Raw genomic sequence first — 20182 nt, forward strand, 5'->3', positions numbered from 1 at the left:
GGTGATTTTTGAAGTAGCTTCTGCAATGTGTTATTCTACTGAGGCTAAAAAGATACTGTATTGCTCTTTTTTGTAATTTAAAAACATCAGATTAGACAGCTGTACTAGAACCCCAAAAAGGAAGACCATATAGAAGATGAGACTCGAACAAAGAAAAATATGTTATTTTGGAAGATGCTAAATTGATTTCCTTTGAAACAGATCTTATTGCATAGCATGCTGAGGCTAGTTTATTACTTAACAAAGTAATATGAAGGGACATCAGGAAGTGATATTAAGAAATTTCACAGAATTGACGATACTGGTCTGGTTTTTATTAAGAAGCAAGGGTTGAAGAGCTCCTTTATACGATAATGCTACTGTCTTAGCCACGTTAAAAAACAGTAAATTAGAGTCGGACCAGGTTTTTATTTTTAGTAGATCAGAAGTTATAGTTGCATGAAGAGTTGCAATATTAGAGTTCCTCCAGGTGATACTAGTATCATCAGCAAAAAGAAAAAAATTTTATCGATTTTTATGTTGGTGATGATATTTATAAAGATAAGGAAAAGTAGAGGACCCAATACTGAACCTTGTGGTACTCCACATATAATCCTTTTGTGAATAGAGTCAATATAATAATAATAATAATAATAATAATAAAGGTCTTTATTTTTCCTTCAAATTCATACAATACACAAAATATATAATTTATAATATGCATAAAATACAATAAGAAAGAAAAAATGCCGAAGATCAGTTGGTGCTGATTTCAAGAAATCAGTACCTCTGCTTTTCATCTTAAGCAAGAGAGAAAAAAAAAATATATAATTGCATGTTATGTAACAATCAATTAAAAACCATAACCAATAGAAACATTTAACATTTAAATATTGTACAAAAACTATCACACAGTTTATACATACTTCATAATAGGTCATCAAATAGTTGCACATGTGTTACTCACTTAGCAATTTAGATTTAAGAGATTTTTTAACAGATAGAATCGATTTTAATTTTAATTCTTTAGCTAATCCATTATATACTTTTGATATTTGATATGTAAATGAATTTTTGAATTGTTCTGTACGATGTGGCGGAGCTGTAATTGTTTTTTTATATCTTGTATTAACATTATGTATGTCAGTTCTGTATATAATTTTTTTAAAAAGATATGCTGGTAGAGAGTTTTTGATAATTTTGTGGAAAAGACAAGCAGCATGTAGAAATCTTCTCTTTTCCATGTTCAACCATTTTACATGTTTTAATTTGTGAGAAATAGGCTGGTGTCTTCTTACACCACAGATCAGACGAAGACACGAATTTTGAACCACCTGAATTCTTCTCCTGTCATCTGAACTAATACAAGGCCCATACACAACATCTCCATAGTTAAATTTTGATAGTACCAGATTTTCGCACAATATTCTTTTTACTTTGTATGACAGATAGCGGCGATTATGGTAAATTGTTCTTAGACTGAGAAATGCTTTACTCACACAGGTGTTAATATGTTTTGTAAATTTGAGGTGATTATCTAAAGTTAAACCTAGATTTTTTGCACTAGTTACAGGTTTAATGATTTCATTATTAACAACTATTTCAATGATGTTACTCATTTCCAAACACACCCTGTTTGGACCAAAAACCACCAGATTAGTTTTTTTAGAGTTTATATTTAACGCATGATTTCTTGCCCAAGCAATCAATGATTTAATATCTTGATTAACAATCTCAATAGTACTTGCTCTGTCAACCGGGTAAAATGAGTGGTAAATTTGTGTATCATCTGCATAGAGATGAAATTTACAGGTATTCAAGGAGGTATCAATATTGGTGGTGTATAAAGTAAATAAGATTGGACCTAAGATTGAGCCCTGAGGTACACCTGACAAAATGTTTAGAAAATCAGAGCTTTTTTCGTCTACTTTGACGCTCTGTTTCCTGTGATGCAAGTATGACTTAACCATATTCAATGCATCTATGGAAAAGCCGATTGACTTCAAAATTGCACAGAGTAGTGAATGATTGAGAGTGTCGAATGCCTTAGAGAAATCGATCAAAACTAAAATGGTAACCTTACCCACATCTCTTTCTCTCAAAATGTCATCAGTTATTTTAAGGAGTGCTGTTTCACAGTTGTGAAATGGCCTAAACCCGGACTGAAAATCAGTTAAGATATTATTGTTAGAAATATAATCACCAAGCTGCATTTGCATAATGCGTTCTAATACTTTTGATAAAGTAGGCAGAATACTAATAGGTCTAAGATCCTTATATTCGGTTGGATTGTTACATTTAGGTATGGGTCTAATTAATGCTTTTTTCCATTCATCTGGAAAATAGTTACTCGAGAGGCAACAATTCATTATATGCGTTATATAAGGAATGATTAATGGGCAACATTGAAGCAACATTTTTAAGTTTAAACCGTCTGAACCTAGAGCATTAGATTTAATAGTATATAACAATTTTTGCACTAGATCACAAGATACTGGAGTAAAGGTAAATTGTTCGCGATTAGGTACAGTATTTAAATAATTGTCAATTGTATTTTGATTGATTGTTAGATGTGGGATGCATGATGTGTAGTACTGATTAATCTCATAGGGTTCTTTTAATGTTTCTGGAATTGTGTGTTCTGTCTTACCAATATTAATGAGTTGTAAATTTTTCCAAGTATTTTTTAAGTATATCACTTGATCTAACTAGTTGTTCTTTATTCCCCAAGTAATATTGGAACCAATTCAAAGAAATATCTTGAATTAGGTAGAAATTTAGTTTTTTTATCAAAATATCGTGATTTACACAACCAAAAGCTTTGGTATAGTCACAAAAACAGTGGCAGTGTAAAGATTATTGTTTAGTGCTTGATAGACCTCATATAGTACAGAAAACAGCATCACTTTTAAATTTATTAGATAAAAAGCCGAACTGACTTTGTGATAAAATGTTGTTTTCAACTAGAAAGGACATAAGTCGGGGTTTTATAAGTCTCTCAATAATTTTGGATAGGACCGGTATTAAGGCAAAGGTCTACAGTTGCTGACATTCGATATTTCACCACCCTTATGAAGAGGAATAATATTGGCTGTCTTTAGGCACTCTGGAAATATACCTTTTTCAAAGGAATCATTAATTAGTGAGACCAGGACTTCCAATCCAATTTTTGGGAGATTTAAGAAAATTTTTATGGATAGTCCATGCTATTGATTGTTTGGATCAGTTCAGATTTATCAACTGGTCTTGAAACAGGAAATAGGATCTTGTTGTGGCAAAATAGTTGATGTTATATTTTTACTCAAATTAACGAAGTATTCATTTAGATTTTCAGGGTTTGGAAAAGAAAATGTTTGAGCTGTGTTAGTTTTATTTCGAAGATAATTTATGGACCAAGTTTCTTTTGCAACATTTTTAGAGCTTCCCAGACGATTTTGATAATACATTTTTTTAGCTGTTTTGATAAGTTTTAGATAGGTTTCTCTGTACTTGGTGATATATTCAATGACAAAGACGTTGGTAGTAAAGTTTTTGATGTACAGTAGTGAACGCATATTCTTGGCTGATATGCGGGGATACCTTTGGTAGTTCAGGCTTTGTGATGTTTTGACTTACAGACATGATACAGAAAAGCCTATCTAACTTCTCGTTAGTAGATGTCGCTTTAGCGTCTGTCGGTAAATATTTTTAAATATTTACTTTTATAGATGGAAAATATTTTATTTCGTTAGAGCTTACCATGAGTTCGCTCTGAGGACGCCAAGAGGTAGAAATATGCATATCAGCGAATGGTGGTAAATTAATTTAATTCAAAAATTATATTTTTTTTTTGCCTCCCTGTATAAACAATAGTTAATGTTTATACAGTGTGACCCATTTAGATTGGAAACACCTCTATAAAATTTGAAGTTGTTAACCGATTTTAACCAAATTTTTTTTTTAATGTCATGTAATAAAAGGTCTATTGCGGGACAAAATATGAAATATTTTGTTAAATTTTCACGGCAGTCTACGATACTTTTTCTTCGTCGAAAATGGAGAATTTGTATTAGCGATTTTTTATTAAAAAAATTTCTACGCCACTGGATTTAGAGTGTCTTCAAATAGCTATGACAAAAATTTCATTAAAATATATTTATTAATAACGAAGTTATGACAACTTGAAATTTTAAAACTCACTAAGCTACGAGTCAAAAAAGAACACCCTGTATCAACAGATAACCATAAAACTAATTATTTTTTAAATAATTTTAATAATAAACCACTACTAGACAAAAAAATGTTTAAAATAGCATAAAAATTTAATGCAAGTAACGCACTTACATTATTATTAACTTTACATGCTACAACTTAAAATCTCAGTTGCCATGACAACGATATTACTGTATAACATTATTTGTGTCATATAAATTTCAGTGCTAGCATAAATTTATCCATAATATCTGCAACAATATTTACTTCAAATTCTTTTAATAATATTTTGTGTCATGCAAGATTAAGTTTGAGAGAAAAAATTGAAATTATACGTCTTTTGGGAGATAACGATAGAAGTGCCAGAGAAGTTTGTACAATATTTAATGACAGACATGTGGATCGTCCTAATATTAGTTGCGGTACGGTAAACAAAATAAATAGAATATCAAAAAGAGTATCAAAACTAATTTTAAAAAATAACCCGTTACAAAGAAGAAGAGGAAATGATCAAATCATTTTAGATCATTTCAGAAATAACCCTAATGCCAGTTTAAGGAATGCCAGTTTATATTTGAATGTGCCTCGAGAGAGTATTCGGCGATGTCTTAAGGTAAATAATATTAAACCTTTCAAACCAAAATTCTTACACACATTACAAGAAGGCGACGAAGCAAAACGTTTAGAATATTGTTTATGGGCCCAAGAGGAATATTTAAACAATATAAATTTTCTAAAAAACGTGTTGTTTACCGACGAAGCCACTTTCACTACAAATGGAGAAGTATCATCACAGAATTGTCGCTATTGGACAGCAGATAATCCTCATTGGATAATAAACTGTAAAAGCCAGTATTCTCAAAAAATCAATGTCTGGTGTGGTATACTGAACGAGCGAGTTATTGGTCCTTTCTTTTTTGAAGAAAACTTGAACTCACAGAACTTTTTAGAATTTTTAAATACCGACTTGTGGAATACTCTTCATGAGCTCCCAATTAATGAACGATTAAATTTGTATATCCAGTTAGATGGGTGTCCTGTTCATTACGCCAGAACCGTGAAACAATGGCTAAATGAAAATGTTCCGAACCGTTGGATAGGCCGGGGTAGTCCGTTGATAGATTGGCCCTCCAGATCTCACAATTTTAGACTTCTTTCTCTGGGGAGTTATCAAACAAAAAGTTTACCAAACCCGTGCAAAGACGTAAACGAACTTCGTACAAGAATTCGACAGGCATGTGCAGAAATTACTCCCCAACAACTAAGAAATGTAATTAGAAATATTCATAAACGCTACGACAAATGTAACCAATTAGATGGTGGATTGGTAAAGGCAGCTAGGATTTAAACTAAAATTATGTTTCCATGTTTCTGTTAATAGTGTTTTTTTTTTAACGTTAATACAGAGTTTTTTCTTAGTAAGTTTTAAAATTTTAAGTTGTCATAACTTCGTTATTAATAAATATATTTTAATGAAATTTTTGTCATAGCTATTTGAAGCCACTCTAAATCCAGTGGCGTAGAAATTTTTTTAATAAAAAAATCGCTTATAAAAATTCTCCATTTTCGACGAAGAAAAAGTATCGTAGACTGCCGTGAAAATTTAACTAAATATTTCATATTTTGTCCCGCAATAGACCTTTTATTACATGACATTAAAAAAAAAGTTGGTTAAAATCGGTTAACAACTTCAAATTTTACAGAGGTGTTTCCAATCTAAATGAGTCACACTGTATCTATGAATAAAGAATTGGGTAACCCTTCAAATGAGGTATTCCATAATTTTGCAACCCACTGTATATTTTTCGATAGTTCGGTAACATATTTAATTTGGTCGTCTTCGAGAACTTTAAAAATAACATGATTAAACTAGTACTGGCCGCATCCTTATTAGTTTTGTGTCATTTAATCGCAATTCTAACCTAAGTCCTTAATTTAAAGGCCTGTTGTGCTTTGAATTGTTTTTTATCTTTCTTGTTGATTGGAAAACAACTCTAGTGGACTTTTTCTACCTATGCAGATTTTTGTCCTTATCATCTACGACTTTGGCCAGTAGCTTCCTTTAAGTTGTCTAATTTTTGTAATCTAATCTTGGAAACCGTTCTGAAAGGTTATGTTAAAGAATTTGATTTCATAGTTATTATGAAATCTATACAATTTTGTAAAGGAAAAAAGTGCTTAACCTTTGTAGTATGTTTCATATTGTTTTTTTCGTGTATAGATAAAAATCTTGAACAAAAACTCCTTATCACTCGTGATTTTGGTTGTTTTTAATTATGAGAATTTTATTAGCACTGAAGATTAACACTTTTACGACAATCGTGAGGTATTTTTTAATCCGCAATAATAATAATAATTTATTATATCGTATAATGAGACTCTTATCAACAATTTCATATTTTATTGACAATAAAATTGGTCCATAAATCATGCTAAAGTGTTTATTATATTTGGATTATATTCATTTTTATCTAGAATTCTTAAATTATTATTAGCACACGAGCATTATGATAGTGCATTTTAGTTTTGATATCGCGAAACTAAGATACAATGTCATACTAGAGCGACCTTGTGAGCTCATTGAAAGGAAAACTATTTTTTGCTGATAAAGTATCATTAATTTTTTTAAATATACAATCATAAAGATATTTATAATTTTTATGTCTGGACAGTGACTTCCAAAAAAAAAACATACATATTTATTACTTACATACTAACTATTGTTTTTCTTCTTGTGATAGATACATATATAGTTTATTTGACTATAAGTTACAACAAGGTTTATAGCAAGTCAGAAGTACAAATTATAAATATAAAACATTACAAAAAATGGAAGAATATGGCTGTGAGGTTAATGACTGTGAGGCCCCAGGTGCGTCCGACCGTTCGTCGACACTGCTCATAGGCAATATATGCTCTTTTAGCTCTACCATCTAAGTGTTAGTTCCATGTTAACTTCCTGTCAAGGGTAATACCAAGGTACTTCACCTCGTCAGAAAAATTTAGACTGTAGTTCAGAATTCTTGGGGGTATTATGCCCGTGATTCTTCTTTTCCTGGTAAAGAGGACCATCTCTGTTTTCTTAGGATTTATAGATAGTGAGTGTTCCTTGCACCATGTTTCTGTTAGTCAGAGAGCAACTTGTGATCTCTCACATAGTTTGTTCTCAAACTTACCGCTTTGCAGGACAGCAATATCGTCTGCATAGGCTATTGTGTAGAAACCGTTGCTGCTGAGTTGGTCAACCAGGGTATCTATGGTATAATTTCACTATTTGAGAGAGTGAGTCATCGTTTAAAGGCCCAGAAATGTGGAAAGCTGTTTGGAAATCCAGTGACGTACACTTACTTTTATTTTAACGTTAATTATATTTTATTTTTCAAATATTAATGTTCGAAATAGGCCACAATATATTTATTTACAAGTTTTTACTTACGTTTCGATCTCTATATACAAAGACCGCTTTCAAAGATATAAATGGTAGTTATATTTATTTTATTTGTTTATTATTATATATTTTTATATTCTTATATTGTTTATTTTCTTTTTTTTTCTATCTTTAAAAACGGAATAGAGATCGAAACGTCAATGTATTAAACACGTAAATAGATATATTGTGGCTTATGTCCAACCTTCTCCCTAAAAATACAGAATGCCACAAACAAGCAGCTATAGAAAAATAAATATATCTGTCATTTGTATGTTTGAAAACGGTCTCTTTATAGAGATCGAAACGTCCGTAAATTAAACATTTGAATAAATATATTGTGGCTTATTCCCAATATCATTTCTAAAAATACAGAACGACAAGCGAAAAGCCATAGAAAATAAATAGTACTATCATTTGTATAATTGAAAACGGTCTCTGGATATAGAGATCGAAACGTCAATAAATAAACATATGAATAAATATTTTGTGGCTCATTCCCTACATTCCCCTAAAAATACAGAATGCCACAAACAAAAAGCTATAAAAAAGAAGTAATTTTGCAGAAAGTTTACTGATGCCAACCGGCTGTCGCGGAAGTTACGCTAAAACGTCTTTTGACGTGACCCGTCCTTAAACAGTTACACAATGAAATTTTTTTAAAACAAATTTTAAGACAGTTTCCACACCACCCCAGAGGTATGTCTTGTGGCGCGATACTTTTTTTAAATGGGTGTTCGCCAAGAGCCATATTGTCTTATTAAATAAAATGAACAAAACACTTAAACAGTATAAAACAAAACAAAATAAAATCCTATAAAACAAAATAAAATTCTATAAAAACAAAATAAAAATAATGTTTGATGTGTTTAAACACAAACACTATACACACTTACTATGTTCTTCTCGTTTTTTTTTTGTTTTTGGTTTTTTTTATGCTGATGTTCTTATTAAACTATTAGAAAATATTATTCGCTGTCTAAACCTGAAGATGCAGTGCTGCTATCGCTGTCATTATCTTCACCACCTGGTGTAATTATAATTGGCTCTCGTAAAACTTTGATATGAGTGTCAAGTTCCCACATACGATGTTCTTCTTTAATTATGTGGCCTATACATTTAGCCCATTTCGCTGGAGTTACATGGAGGATTGCTTGAATCAAAAGTTTCTTAATTTCGTTTAATTTGAACGTTTTGTTATTGCGTGCTACATCTCCTTTCACTTGCTCCCAGATAAGTTCAATGGGATTAAGTTCGCAATGATAAGGTGGTAGACGCAGAACTTTGACACCATAATCTTTTGCAGTTTCATCTACAGCATATTTAAGATATTCAATTTTCCTTAACCGTGCAATGTCAAGGAGCTAAATTTTGAGCATTGATTCTTCGTATGCAATCCCCTTTTCTGTAAGCCATTCTTGAATCCTCCCTTTCAATTTCTTTAATAATCACCTGTTTTTTTCAACTATATGGGTGACGATTAAACGCCGTCCCTTTCCTGATGGAGCTTTTAATCCTGTATATAGCCTTCTATAAATGCTTCGCGTTTACTTTTGACATTTAAATCTTGCCAAACTTTTCCAACTGTATGACCTTTTCCAACCTTGGTTAATCCAGGTTTCATCCAAATAACATATTTTGCGTCCAGTGCTGCGAATTTTGCGTATTTTTTCTAAATATTTTCTTCTCCGCACAATAATTTTATTTTTTTCTAATAGCATACTTTTTCTGTTGAGTTTTACATATCGAAAGTTCATTTCACGCATGGTCCTGGTTAAGACTCTACGAGATATCTTGGGTAAGGAGTCATCGTTTTCGAGCTCTTGAGAAATATTTTTCAGTGTTGGAATTTCATTCCGAAAATAAAATGAATGAATTTTTCGACGTATAATATTCCTTGTCTCGTCATCCAAAACAATGCTTTTCCTACCTCTAGTTTTACCTTTTTCTTGCTTTTTATTTTCCGATGTATTTTTAAGTACACGATAAATACAGCTAACGGATACTTTTGTTAAACTGCTACAAATGTCGACCGCTTGGCTAACATTTAATTCCATTTTTCTGCCGACAATTGCTTCATAAACGTTTCGTATAATTACCTTCTCTTCGGACGTCTCTTTTGCGGCATTTCATTTTTGGAATCAACATCAGAATTTTGCAGTCTTCTCTTGGAACAACTCGGTTTTTCGTCCAACTCCAATAAAACTCAAACCAAATAATCACAGAATATAACTAAACATTTACTATAAAACGACAAACTATAACACTCGTATTATCAATAACACGTTTTATCAATAACACAAACTTATCGCATAAAATACCCTACTCTCAGATACGCCAATGTAAATATCCTATTGTTGATGTGCACCCGCTCGACAAAAACTAGTTTGACGGCTTTCTGTGGATCTGAATTGAAACGGGGTTCCGTCGCTAATTCCAAAGTTGCCAAACGATTGAAAAATATTGTTTTAAAATATCGATTTTTATTTTATAAATTTAAATATGTAACGAAACGGAACATATAAATAAAATTTATTTCATTACAATTTTGTGCTTAATTTTTATTATTGAAAAGATCAGGTTTTTTTGTATTTTTATGACGGTAATAATCGCTGCATGGAAGAATACAGGTTTTGTATGACCATAATTACTACTTGTGAACAAGAATTGGCTACACTGTTCGACAACTTCTGGTCAAGTCTACTATAGAGAAGCACAAATAAATATACTACTTTATATATTCTGTAATTTCTTATGAGGAAACGCAAATTGCAATCGAGAAAACAGGCAGTTTTCGAGGGCCGCTGTGTACATTTAAATTTGAGGATATTCCGCGTTTAAACTATGATATCACTCTTCTAAATTGAGGGTTTCTACTTTAGAACTATGTTCCAGAGCACCCCCTCGTAACCATGCCTCTAACAGAAACGTCTTCTACATTTATGCTTATTGCTCTATTAGAGAGCATACTGAATATCCATTCGCTTATAGCCGGGGGAACATTCCTGACGTTGAGCTGTTGGGTGATAGTTGGGAATGTGGTTTTATCAAACGCTCCCTCAATGTCTATGAATATACCTAGGGTGGATTCTTTATTATCCAGCGATCTTTTAATTCTTCCCACTACATGATGCAGTGCAGAATCTGCTCCACAATATTTCAGTAATTCATTTGGTATCCCGTCTTTACCTGCTGCTTTTCTGTTCTTCAGGTTTTCAAATATTTTTCGAACTTCCTGTATATTTATATTAAGTAAGTTCTTTATTTGTGGTAATGGCATGACATAGGGAAATAGAGATTTTTATATAGTAGATTACTTATATTATTATTGCATTAGTAACTATGGTTTGTTTTTTTTTTTCAGCAGCTGAAAACATCGTAACTATAGGTATTACCAACCAGAGGGAAACGACGATAGTCTGGGATAAAACCACTGGGGAGCCCTTACACAATGCAATAGGTATTTATAATTTAAATAAGTACAATTAAATGCGGGAATTCGTTGAATAATATCGTTTATTAAGGACTCAACAGGTCAATCTTGAAGTCATTTCAAGATTGGTCTGTAGAACATGGAACATCCTGACCATGGAAATTCTACAGCGACTGGTCAATGGAAGTAACAAATTTTATAGATCTCATGAGAATCGTAAAAAGTGCAAAAATCGCGCAACGTTTATTTATTTAACAGCTTTCTAGAGACTGACTTAATTTGCGGAAAAATGCAAAAATTGCTTAGGAAAGCTGCATTCTTCACCTTTGAAACGCATTTTGATTTTTGTCGATAGGACACTCGGATCAGAAGATATCGAGTTTTTACCGTCAAGTTGATACAAATTTTATTTAAAATTGATTTCGCGCGCATAACTTCAAGCGTTGTTTCCGAGAAAACGGTTCATTTTACATAAAAAGTGCTTATAAACATTTTTATTTAAAATTATCTCAGCTATATTTTTTATTTGAAACATTTTTTTCTACGGCGTATAAATTCTTGGTAAATCGATTTTTTCTCTAGGGTAGTCAGACGGCAGCATCATCGATGTTCTGCTGGTACCTCGTTATTTTTATATAGCTCGCCACAGTAGTTTCGCCATGTTTACAATATTTCGTCAGTATCGGTCTTTCGATTACCTTCCTTATCTATTACAGACCACGTTTGAGATTTAAATTCAGTGGTAAGGAGTTTGATCTTCTGAAATAAATACCTCGGTTCATTTCGACAGCCATGTTCCTCTATCTCTCTGCATATTTGAGAGATGTAATCAGCTTTATCTTTGCTACAATACTCATTGCATTGAAATCGTATCACTAAGGTCACAAAATACATACACACGTTCAAAATTGTCGTATATCCAACCGAGTTGTATGACAGATTTTTAAGCACGCTATACTTTCCTACGACTTAAGGCTTGGGCACACCTGTCGTGCAGATTTCCAGCCTACGAATAGTCGGCAGTCTCAGTGTATGATCGGAGACGACAACGGAGGCGAGTGGGAGTAGGATTGGTCACGCGATGGACAGGTGTGGCCTGCGGCATTCACAAGATACAGTCAATTCCCCTGTCATACAGTCGTCTGGCAGCATGATCGTAGTTGGATCGAAAGGCTGCATGATGAGTGTGTCCAAGCCTTAACTGCATCGTATGACTGGTTGAACTATACAAGCACACACGTTGCGATTATCGTTCAAACAGTCAAATCGACCTGAGATGTATAACATGTAGGATAAATCCTACTTTAATGGTGCGACTCTGTTCTTCCATCCGCAACAGATGACAGGTAGTATGTTAACGACACCATTTATTAAAGAAAAAGATGCTTTTCCATCAGAATAACGAACCTACGTTAGTTTGTAATTGCTCTTTTTTAGCTCCCAACGAATTTATTTGAAATAATATTTTCAAATAAATGAAACCGGACACTTAGATTTTTTCTAAAAACTGGAGTTTAAAAAAGTTTAAGATGTTCCTAATTGAGTATTTAATAATAAACAAAATTTAAAAGTACAATTTATTACAACTAAAGAATGTTACACAGAAAAAACAATAAACAATTCGAAAAATTTCAAAATCTGCAAAACCTACGTTAGTTTGTAATTGCTCTTTTTTAGGTACCAACGAATTCATTTAAAATATTATTTTCAAATAAATGAAACCGGACACTCAGATTTTTTTTAAAAACTGGCGTTTAAAAAAGTTTAAGATGTTCTCAATTGAGTATTTAATAATAAACAAAATTTAAAAGTACAATTTATTACAACTCAAGAATGTTACACAGAAAAAACAATAAACAATTCGAAAAATTGGAAAATCTGCAAAGAAACAAAAATTATTTTTTTAAACAAACATTTTTTATGGAAAACGATATTTAGTAGAGTGTATTACCTCCACGAGCACTAGTTACGGCTCTTATTCAATCAGGCATACTTCGGATTAAGGTAGCAAAGTCTGCTTGAGGAATTTACTCCCATTCGTCACGAACTGCTTGCTCCAAATCATTCATGGTTTTAAACTCACCATGGTTACGTCTAATACGTCGTTCCATAATATCCCATGCATGCTCTAGTGGATTTAAGTCTGCACTCTTTGGGGCCATGGTAATAAACGAATCCCAACTTCATGGACGAGCATTATCTTGCATCAGACGAAAGTTTTTTCCAACAAATGGGGCAAATGGCACTATATGATCTTTTAAACATTGATGAATATACCATTGACCGTTAAAATTGAATTGTAATAAGTTCTGTATGAGTCTCTAGGGAAAAACCTGCCCACATCTTTATACCACTTCCACCAAACTGAACGCTCGGAGTAAAACAACATTACTGATAAAGTTCACCAGCTCTTCTCCATAACCTAGGCCGCCCATCTGATGAGTATCTGTTAAATCTTGATTCATCCGTGAAAAGCACAGCCCTCCAATCGTCAACACCCCAATTAAGATGTTTGCGAGTGAAGTGTAAAGGGTGCCGAAGTATCTTCGAACGGTATAAACGGAAACTGTGTTTCTATGGACATCATTTAATCGTTGAACAAGTACTGGTGCTGAAAATGTACGATCGAGTCACGATGAAACAGTACGCAAGCGGTTTTTTCTGCCGTACACATTAACGAATATAGCGTTCGCATACCGTATGCATACCGTTTGGCTCGTATATGTGTACCGACCTTAAGAAAGCGATCTTCAACTTGACTTGTGGTTCTTCGTCCTGTTTCCCGAAATCTTTGTATTGCATCAAACACTGTACTTCGAGAAATTCCTAAAGCATTTGCGATGTAATGAATGCTCCGCCCATCTCCCTGTAAAGCAACAGCTTGTGCTACTTCTTCTGGTGTCATAATTTTTTTAATGCAAGTTTTAAACAGGAGACAGTACAAAAATATACAGCTTAACTTATAATCAGGTACAGTACCACAATAAAATTAAATTAATACTAAGCGACTATTTCACATTAATAACAAAACGTATGTGTAAGAGTGTTGTTGTTCGCACAAAACCTCTAAACAGGTTCAAACTAGAAAAAAACGTTATCGCTAATAAAGTATAAAATACAATTCAAACAAATTAAACAAGTTTTGATCTAAACACCAACAAAAAAAATCTGAGTGTCCGGTTAATTTTGCGCCCCAGTGTATATTGCTTTTATTATTGAAACATTTTAGTAAAAAGGGTAACATCTAGGAATAAGTATTGTGAGAGGAAGGTAAAATAAAAAATATAAGTTGATTTATCAGCATTCGCGATGTTTACTAGACTTTTTTTAATTACCTATTATTCGAATTGTAAAGTCATTATGCTTGACCTTGTAGTTGTCATAAAGGTTGGAAATTACGAAATGAGCCAACCGCAGTTTAAAAAACAGGTTTCAAAATAATGCAGCAGATAAAATTAAATTCAAGTTATTATAGTTACATCAACAACTATTGAGAACACTGTTCTATTTTCCCATTTATCCCGTACTGAATGAAAAACGTGAGACGCAGTATAATTGGTATCAGATCATAAAAAGTATCTACAGTTGCTATAAATTTAGGTCATTATAATTATTGTTTTAATTTTTTGCAATATTTTTTTATAGTACTATAAAGTAATTTTTATAACAGGTCTTTAACTAAGCGGTTCCAATCTTTAAATTTAAATAAAACAAACTGTGTGAGAGGTATCAACGAAATTTTTTGTTCGTTTGAAATGTCTCTCGATGCCATTACGTATGGCATAGAATAGAATAGAATTCGTTTAGTCAATATACAAAAATAGTTTTGTTTTAGACAAGTCAAAGTAATAGTGACAATTTTTACATACATACATACATATAAAATTTTTGCGATATATTTTAATTCAATTCGGCGATTTCCTTTATTTGCAAAAATGTTAATAACAGAATCGAAGAAAGAGGGTTTTGTCATTAATCCATTTAACAAGCGTTTCTCAATGGAAATTAAAGAAAGTGACGACATTCGATCTCGCAATTGGGTATTTCTTTGGCATGTTTTAACCCGTTTCATTGCTGAAAAACTTCTTTTAACAGATGCACTTGTAGCCGGAATTTTTAAAAATAGGTTTGCCAATTTAAAAGCTTCCGGAAATGCATTATCAAGCTCCGAAGACTTTAAATATTGATACAATTGTTGTACATTTTTTTTTAATATGAAGCCTGTTTAAAATTTCTTAAATTATTCCCCTTAGGAAATTACTTTCACGTCGCCTATGTCTATATATTTTGTTAAAAGCCTTAAAATTAACCCAAAACCAACGAGCGATTTGTCACGCTTTTTTTAACAATGAAATATTTCGCCAAATGTTTTCTGCTCTTTTTATCTATCATTTGCTAAATAGGAACCCTTCCTATACAGCGTTCCACGTTAAGAAAATAACATTGCGGAGATAGGGCCATGTATTTCTTATGGACGATAGAAGCGCAGCGATGCCACGATGAACGCAAGCACGATTCAGGGTTGTATAATTTGTATTTTCGTTTTCACAGACATGAATTAAATTAACGTTTTTTAACGTAATTGACCAAAAGTGCCCATTCGAAACAAGAGATGAAAAGTAGGGAGAATGATTTTAATTAAATAAATAGTATTTACAAAAGATAATTTTATTTTATCTTATTTTAATTATAGTAACGACAGTTTATTTGTTTTTCGGTAAGAATATCATATACCATGAATCATAGAAATCAGTAGTAAATATTGCTTAGTTAAATCATGCACTTTGTCGGCTATTAAAGATTTAAAAGCAAATAAACGGACTGCTTGGAATGCATATATCTAATTACTAATTGCAACTTAAAATAATACGGTGTGCGTATGTCAGCGATTTTATGTCGTTCTCTGAGACTACATAATGATAATAAGGCTTTGTTGTTCTTCAGTTGTTATTCTGACTTTACAGTTAAATGTTAATTGAAAATGGAAATTTGAAAAATATATCGACAATCTAGTAAACCGCATTCCTGAGAGTTTTGGCAGCACTGATCTCCATAAGCCTAATGTTATTTTCTTAACGTGAAACGCTCATAGTAACAAAGAGATCAGCTTCTATTGTCAAATAAACTGCCCACCTTCTAAGAAAAGCAGAGGGGTTGGTTTTCGGTGAAATTATAATTCCTATCAGGAGAGAGTGGTTAGATTACAAAAATGACCACACTAGCCTTGCCCTTTAAATATCATTTTCGCGTGGCACTCTTCAGCCAATACTCCCACTCTTTTTTATCCTTAGCTTGGCTAAGATCAGAATTCGAATTCATTTCCGAGTTGGTTCCTGTGACAAGCGGTTTGTCTCCATCAAACGACGGTAAGTGTATTTTCAATTCACCCTTATCTATATAAGATATCTTCACACAGTGATTCCTATATTAACTATTTTCTCTTTTGTCACACAGACGTCTTCCAATTCGAAGAAACGAAGTCACTTCTGTTGGCCGATCATTCGTCTCTACATTTATCCTTATCATTCGTCTCTACGTTCATCCGTCTCTTCATTCGTCGCTTTATTTCGTCTCTTCATTTGTCTCTACTGTTCATTGCTACCTGTATTACCTGCTGTTTCTCGTTTGTCTGGCTAAATAAATTTGAGAGATTACGGATTGAAGATCGTAATTCGATACCGTACCTGCAGTCCCAAGTACCTGTTGCGAGGACAACGTGTCAAGTGCTTTTATTGAGAGCGTTCTATAAACGAACGTCACTACCTGTGTCTACCTGTTGCCTGTTGTATTGTCAGTACCGACAATTTTTATTGACTAAAGCTCATCTTCGCTACCTAAATCGTAAGAAGTTGATTTACGACTTCTTCAGTCCAGTGTACCTTACGTTTGGATGTTTACTTTAACTCGAAACGAACTATTTATCAGTATAAAATTACAGTATAATATATACGTATAAGTTACGAACCATTTGTTTTATATTAATGTAGGTTATATTTATGATAAATCTTATGCGTAGATTTGAGGTGATCACGATCAAAAACTTAGTAAATGTTTACGTATTCTCAAGGCATAATAATAACTTATTTTACGAATATTGACAATTATAATATTCCTTGTTTTTTTTTCTATTGTTGAGAATATTACATTATTCAGAAATATTTTTCAAAAAAGATATTTTTTGTTGTATTCGATAATAAATTGTTCAATCACTTATCTCGTGCCATTTAACTGTGCAAAAAAATTATTGTTATAGTGCATTTTTTTGACTACTATACCTCAATATAACTTTGTTGACCAAATATTTGCCTTTTATTTTTTTGTTATGATATAAATTTATATTTTTGTGCATGGTGTATCTCTTTCAGGCATTGTTTTTTTTATTTAATTTAACGTGCTTGTGACAGCTTCGGCCATTAGCACGAGGCACCGTGGATACAATTATATATAAGTTACAATTACATATTATAATATACTATAGTTATATATTATTTAGTAAGTTTTCTAGCTTCAGGAACTGGATAGCTGTGATGACTTGACTCTGGTTCGATAATATATCTGTGATGTCGCCCTTCAGGCCCAGTTCTTGGCGTCGTTTATTGTAATGAGGGCAGTCCACAAGGATGTGTAGAACGCTTAGTGGAGATTGGCAATAGTGACAGATTGGCTTAGGTGTAGAATTCATTAGGTGACCATGTGTAAATCTGGTGTGACCAATACGTAATCAGATTTACACATGGTCACCTAATGAATTCTACATCTAAGCCAATCTGTCACTATTGCCAATCTCCACTAAGCGTTCTACACATCCTTGTGGACTGCCCTAATTACATTGTTATTAATTTATATTACTATTTGTTTTATCATATAACCAGTGTATATGTGTCGAAATATTAAGTGTGTACCGCACAATCATAATATATTTTCTCTCACGGTTTACTTTATTCTCGCGTGATTATCTTAAGTGTACCTTACCTTTCTTGTTATCTTATTCTATATGTCTTAAGGTTTGCCTGTTCCTCTAAAAATAGGGTGGTGCCCAAATATTTCCCTTCTCTTATCTTCTAACATCCCTTCTCTTTATCTTCTAACTTCTCTTCTCTTTATATTCTAACTTCTCGTCCCTTTATCTTCAGTACTTCTCTAACTGATTCTTTATATTTGAGCTGTAATAAGAGCCCCGACCAAGATACCTCTACCAGACTGAAGCCCGAGCCTAGTACCGTTCTTTGTGTAACCTCTAATATGTCATTAAAGAGGGAACAAATATAGTCTGGATCATTATAAAGAACTGTCAATTCTGTTTTAACATTACTGTGTCAAATTTTTGTCCATATAGCTTTAAGAGTTGATGAAAGGCGCTATCGGAGAATTTGTTGGCATAATTTTTAAAATTGTCAAAATCATATAGTGCCAAACACTCTTTAAATCAGAAAACCTATTTTTAAGTTGAATAATCATTGTGTCAAAAATTAAAAAAAAAGTCGTCGATAAGACGTCTCTTTATCATCGGTAATATTGGTAATTCGTTGTCTCTTATTGTTTTTGGAGACATCATCATTTACAAAATCTTCTTGTTTTGACCATAGACTTTCAAAATTATTCCGCTCTAATTGCAAAAATTCGAGAAATCCATTTTCTCGTACAAAATCCAATGTCATACATTTTTTTCTTTAAAATATCAAACAAAACTTCTGATTTTGGTAGAATAACCTCAAATAAACTTAAAAAGAAATTAAAATCAAATTCTTGCAAAAAAACCTTTCGAACTAATTCGTGTCTCTCCATCCCATGTTGCTGTGTCAGTATGCATTTCTTTAAATAGTTCGAGAAGCTCTGAACGAATACAATAAACAAGTCTACAAGTATAAATCCACCTTGTTGCTGCAAATTTGGTTAAACGTTTTTGTACTAATTTATCCAAAGCAGCAGCCCTTTTGGACGATTTTGAAAAAAATGCAGCAAGACCTGATAACGTTAAAAAAAAATTTGCACTCTTTAATATGTTCCACCGATTGCTGTAAAATCAAATTGAGTCTACGCGCATAACAATGGGCAAAAATTGCATCTTGATACTTATCTTTAACAAGTTTTTGTAGGCCGTTGTGTTGCCCACTCATTACAGCCGCACCATCGTAAGTCTGTGCAATTAAATAGGTCTTCTTCTTCCTATGCCGTCCCCATTAACGGAGGTTGGCGACCACATTTTTAAAAGCTTCTCTGTCTTTTGCAACGTGGAATAATTCGTCTACAGTCATGTTTGTCCAGTCTCGAATATTTCGCAGCCATGACTTCCTCTTTCTACCTATTCCCTTTTTGCCATCGACTCTACCCTGCATGATGACCTGCAGAAGGCTATATTTATTATTTCTTAGTATGTGTCCAAGGTATGCAGTCTTGCGTACTTTTATCGTTCTCAACAATTTTTTGTCTCGACCCATTCTTCTCAGCACTTCCTCATTGGTGACCCTGGCAGTCCATGGGATTCTCAACATTCTCCGGTATATCCAAAGTTCAAAGGCTTCAATCTTTTTAACTATTTGCGCTTTTAGTGTCCATGTTTCTACCCCGTACAATAGTTGCGACCAGACGTAACATTCAACAAACCTCAGTCTCAGCGCAATATTCAGATTTTTGTCACAGAACAATTGTTTGAATTTTAAGAATGCTGCCCTTGCCATTTCTATTCGTACCCGGATCTCTTGGTCTGGATCTAATTCTGTGTTGATGTAAGCTCCCAGATATTTATATTTTGTCACTCTCTCTATTTGCTGTCCACCAAGAGTTAGTTGTTCATTATTTATTGGACTCCTTGATACTATCATAAATGTGGTCTTATCTGTGTTGATGTCAAGTCCCATTTGAATGCATTCACTATTTATTGCATCTAGTAAAGTTTGTAGATCTTCTATACTCTCAGCCATAATTACCGTGTCATCTGCAAATCTCATGGTGTTTATGATTTCTCCACCAATTCTTATTCCCTCTTTTCTTTCCCATAAGGCTTTTCTGAATATGACCTGTGAGTACACGTTGAAAAGCGTCGGAGACAAGACGCATCCTTGCCTAACCCCTCTCGCAATCGGTATATTATTTGTTTCTATATCGTTCACCTTTACTACTGCTTTCTGGTTCCAGTATATAGCCTTAATGAA

General features: G+C 32.9%; 1 protein-coding gene across 2 annotated transcripts in view; it reads left to right on the top strand.

The window, feature by feature from the left end:
* The window catches only part of LOC140451068 (glycerol kinase 3-like), a 72418-nt gene that overhangs the window by 10423 nt on the left and 41813 nt on the right, over positions 1 to 20182 (top strand). The window contains exon 2 of one of the 2 annotated variants that reach the window (XM_072544787.1): positions 10965 to 11057. In XM_072544787.1, the coding sequence (XP_072400888.1) occupies positions 10965 to 11057 (93 nt within the window). Of the gene's footprint in view, positions 1 to 10961; positions 11058 to 20182 lie in introns of both variants that reach the window. The other variant, XM_072544786.1, reaches the window with a different exon arrangement.

This window comes from Diabrotica undecimpunctata, chromosome 9 (genome assembly GCF_040954645.1).
Source record: "Diabrotica undecimpunctata isolate CICGRU chromosome 9, icDiaUnde3, whole genome shotgun sequence".
Classification (NCBI taxonomy): Eukaryota; Metazoa; Arthropoda; class Insecta; order Coleoptera; family Chrysomelidae; genus Diabrotica; species Diabrotica undecimpunctata.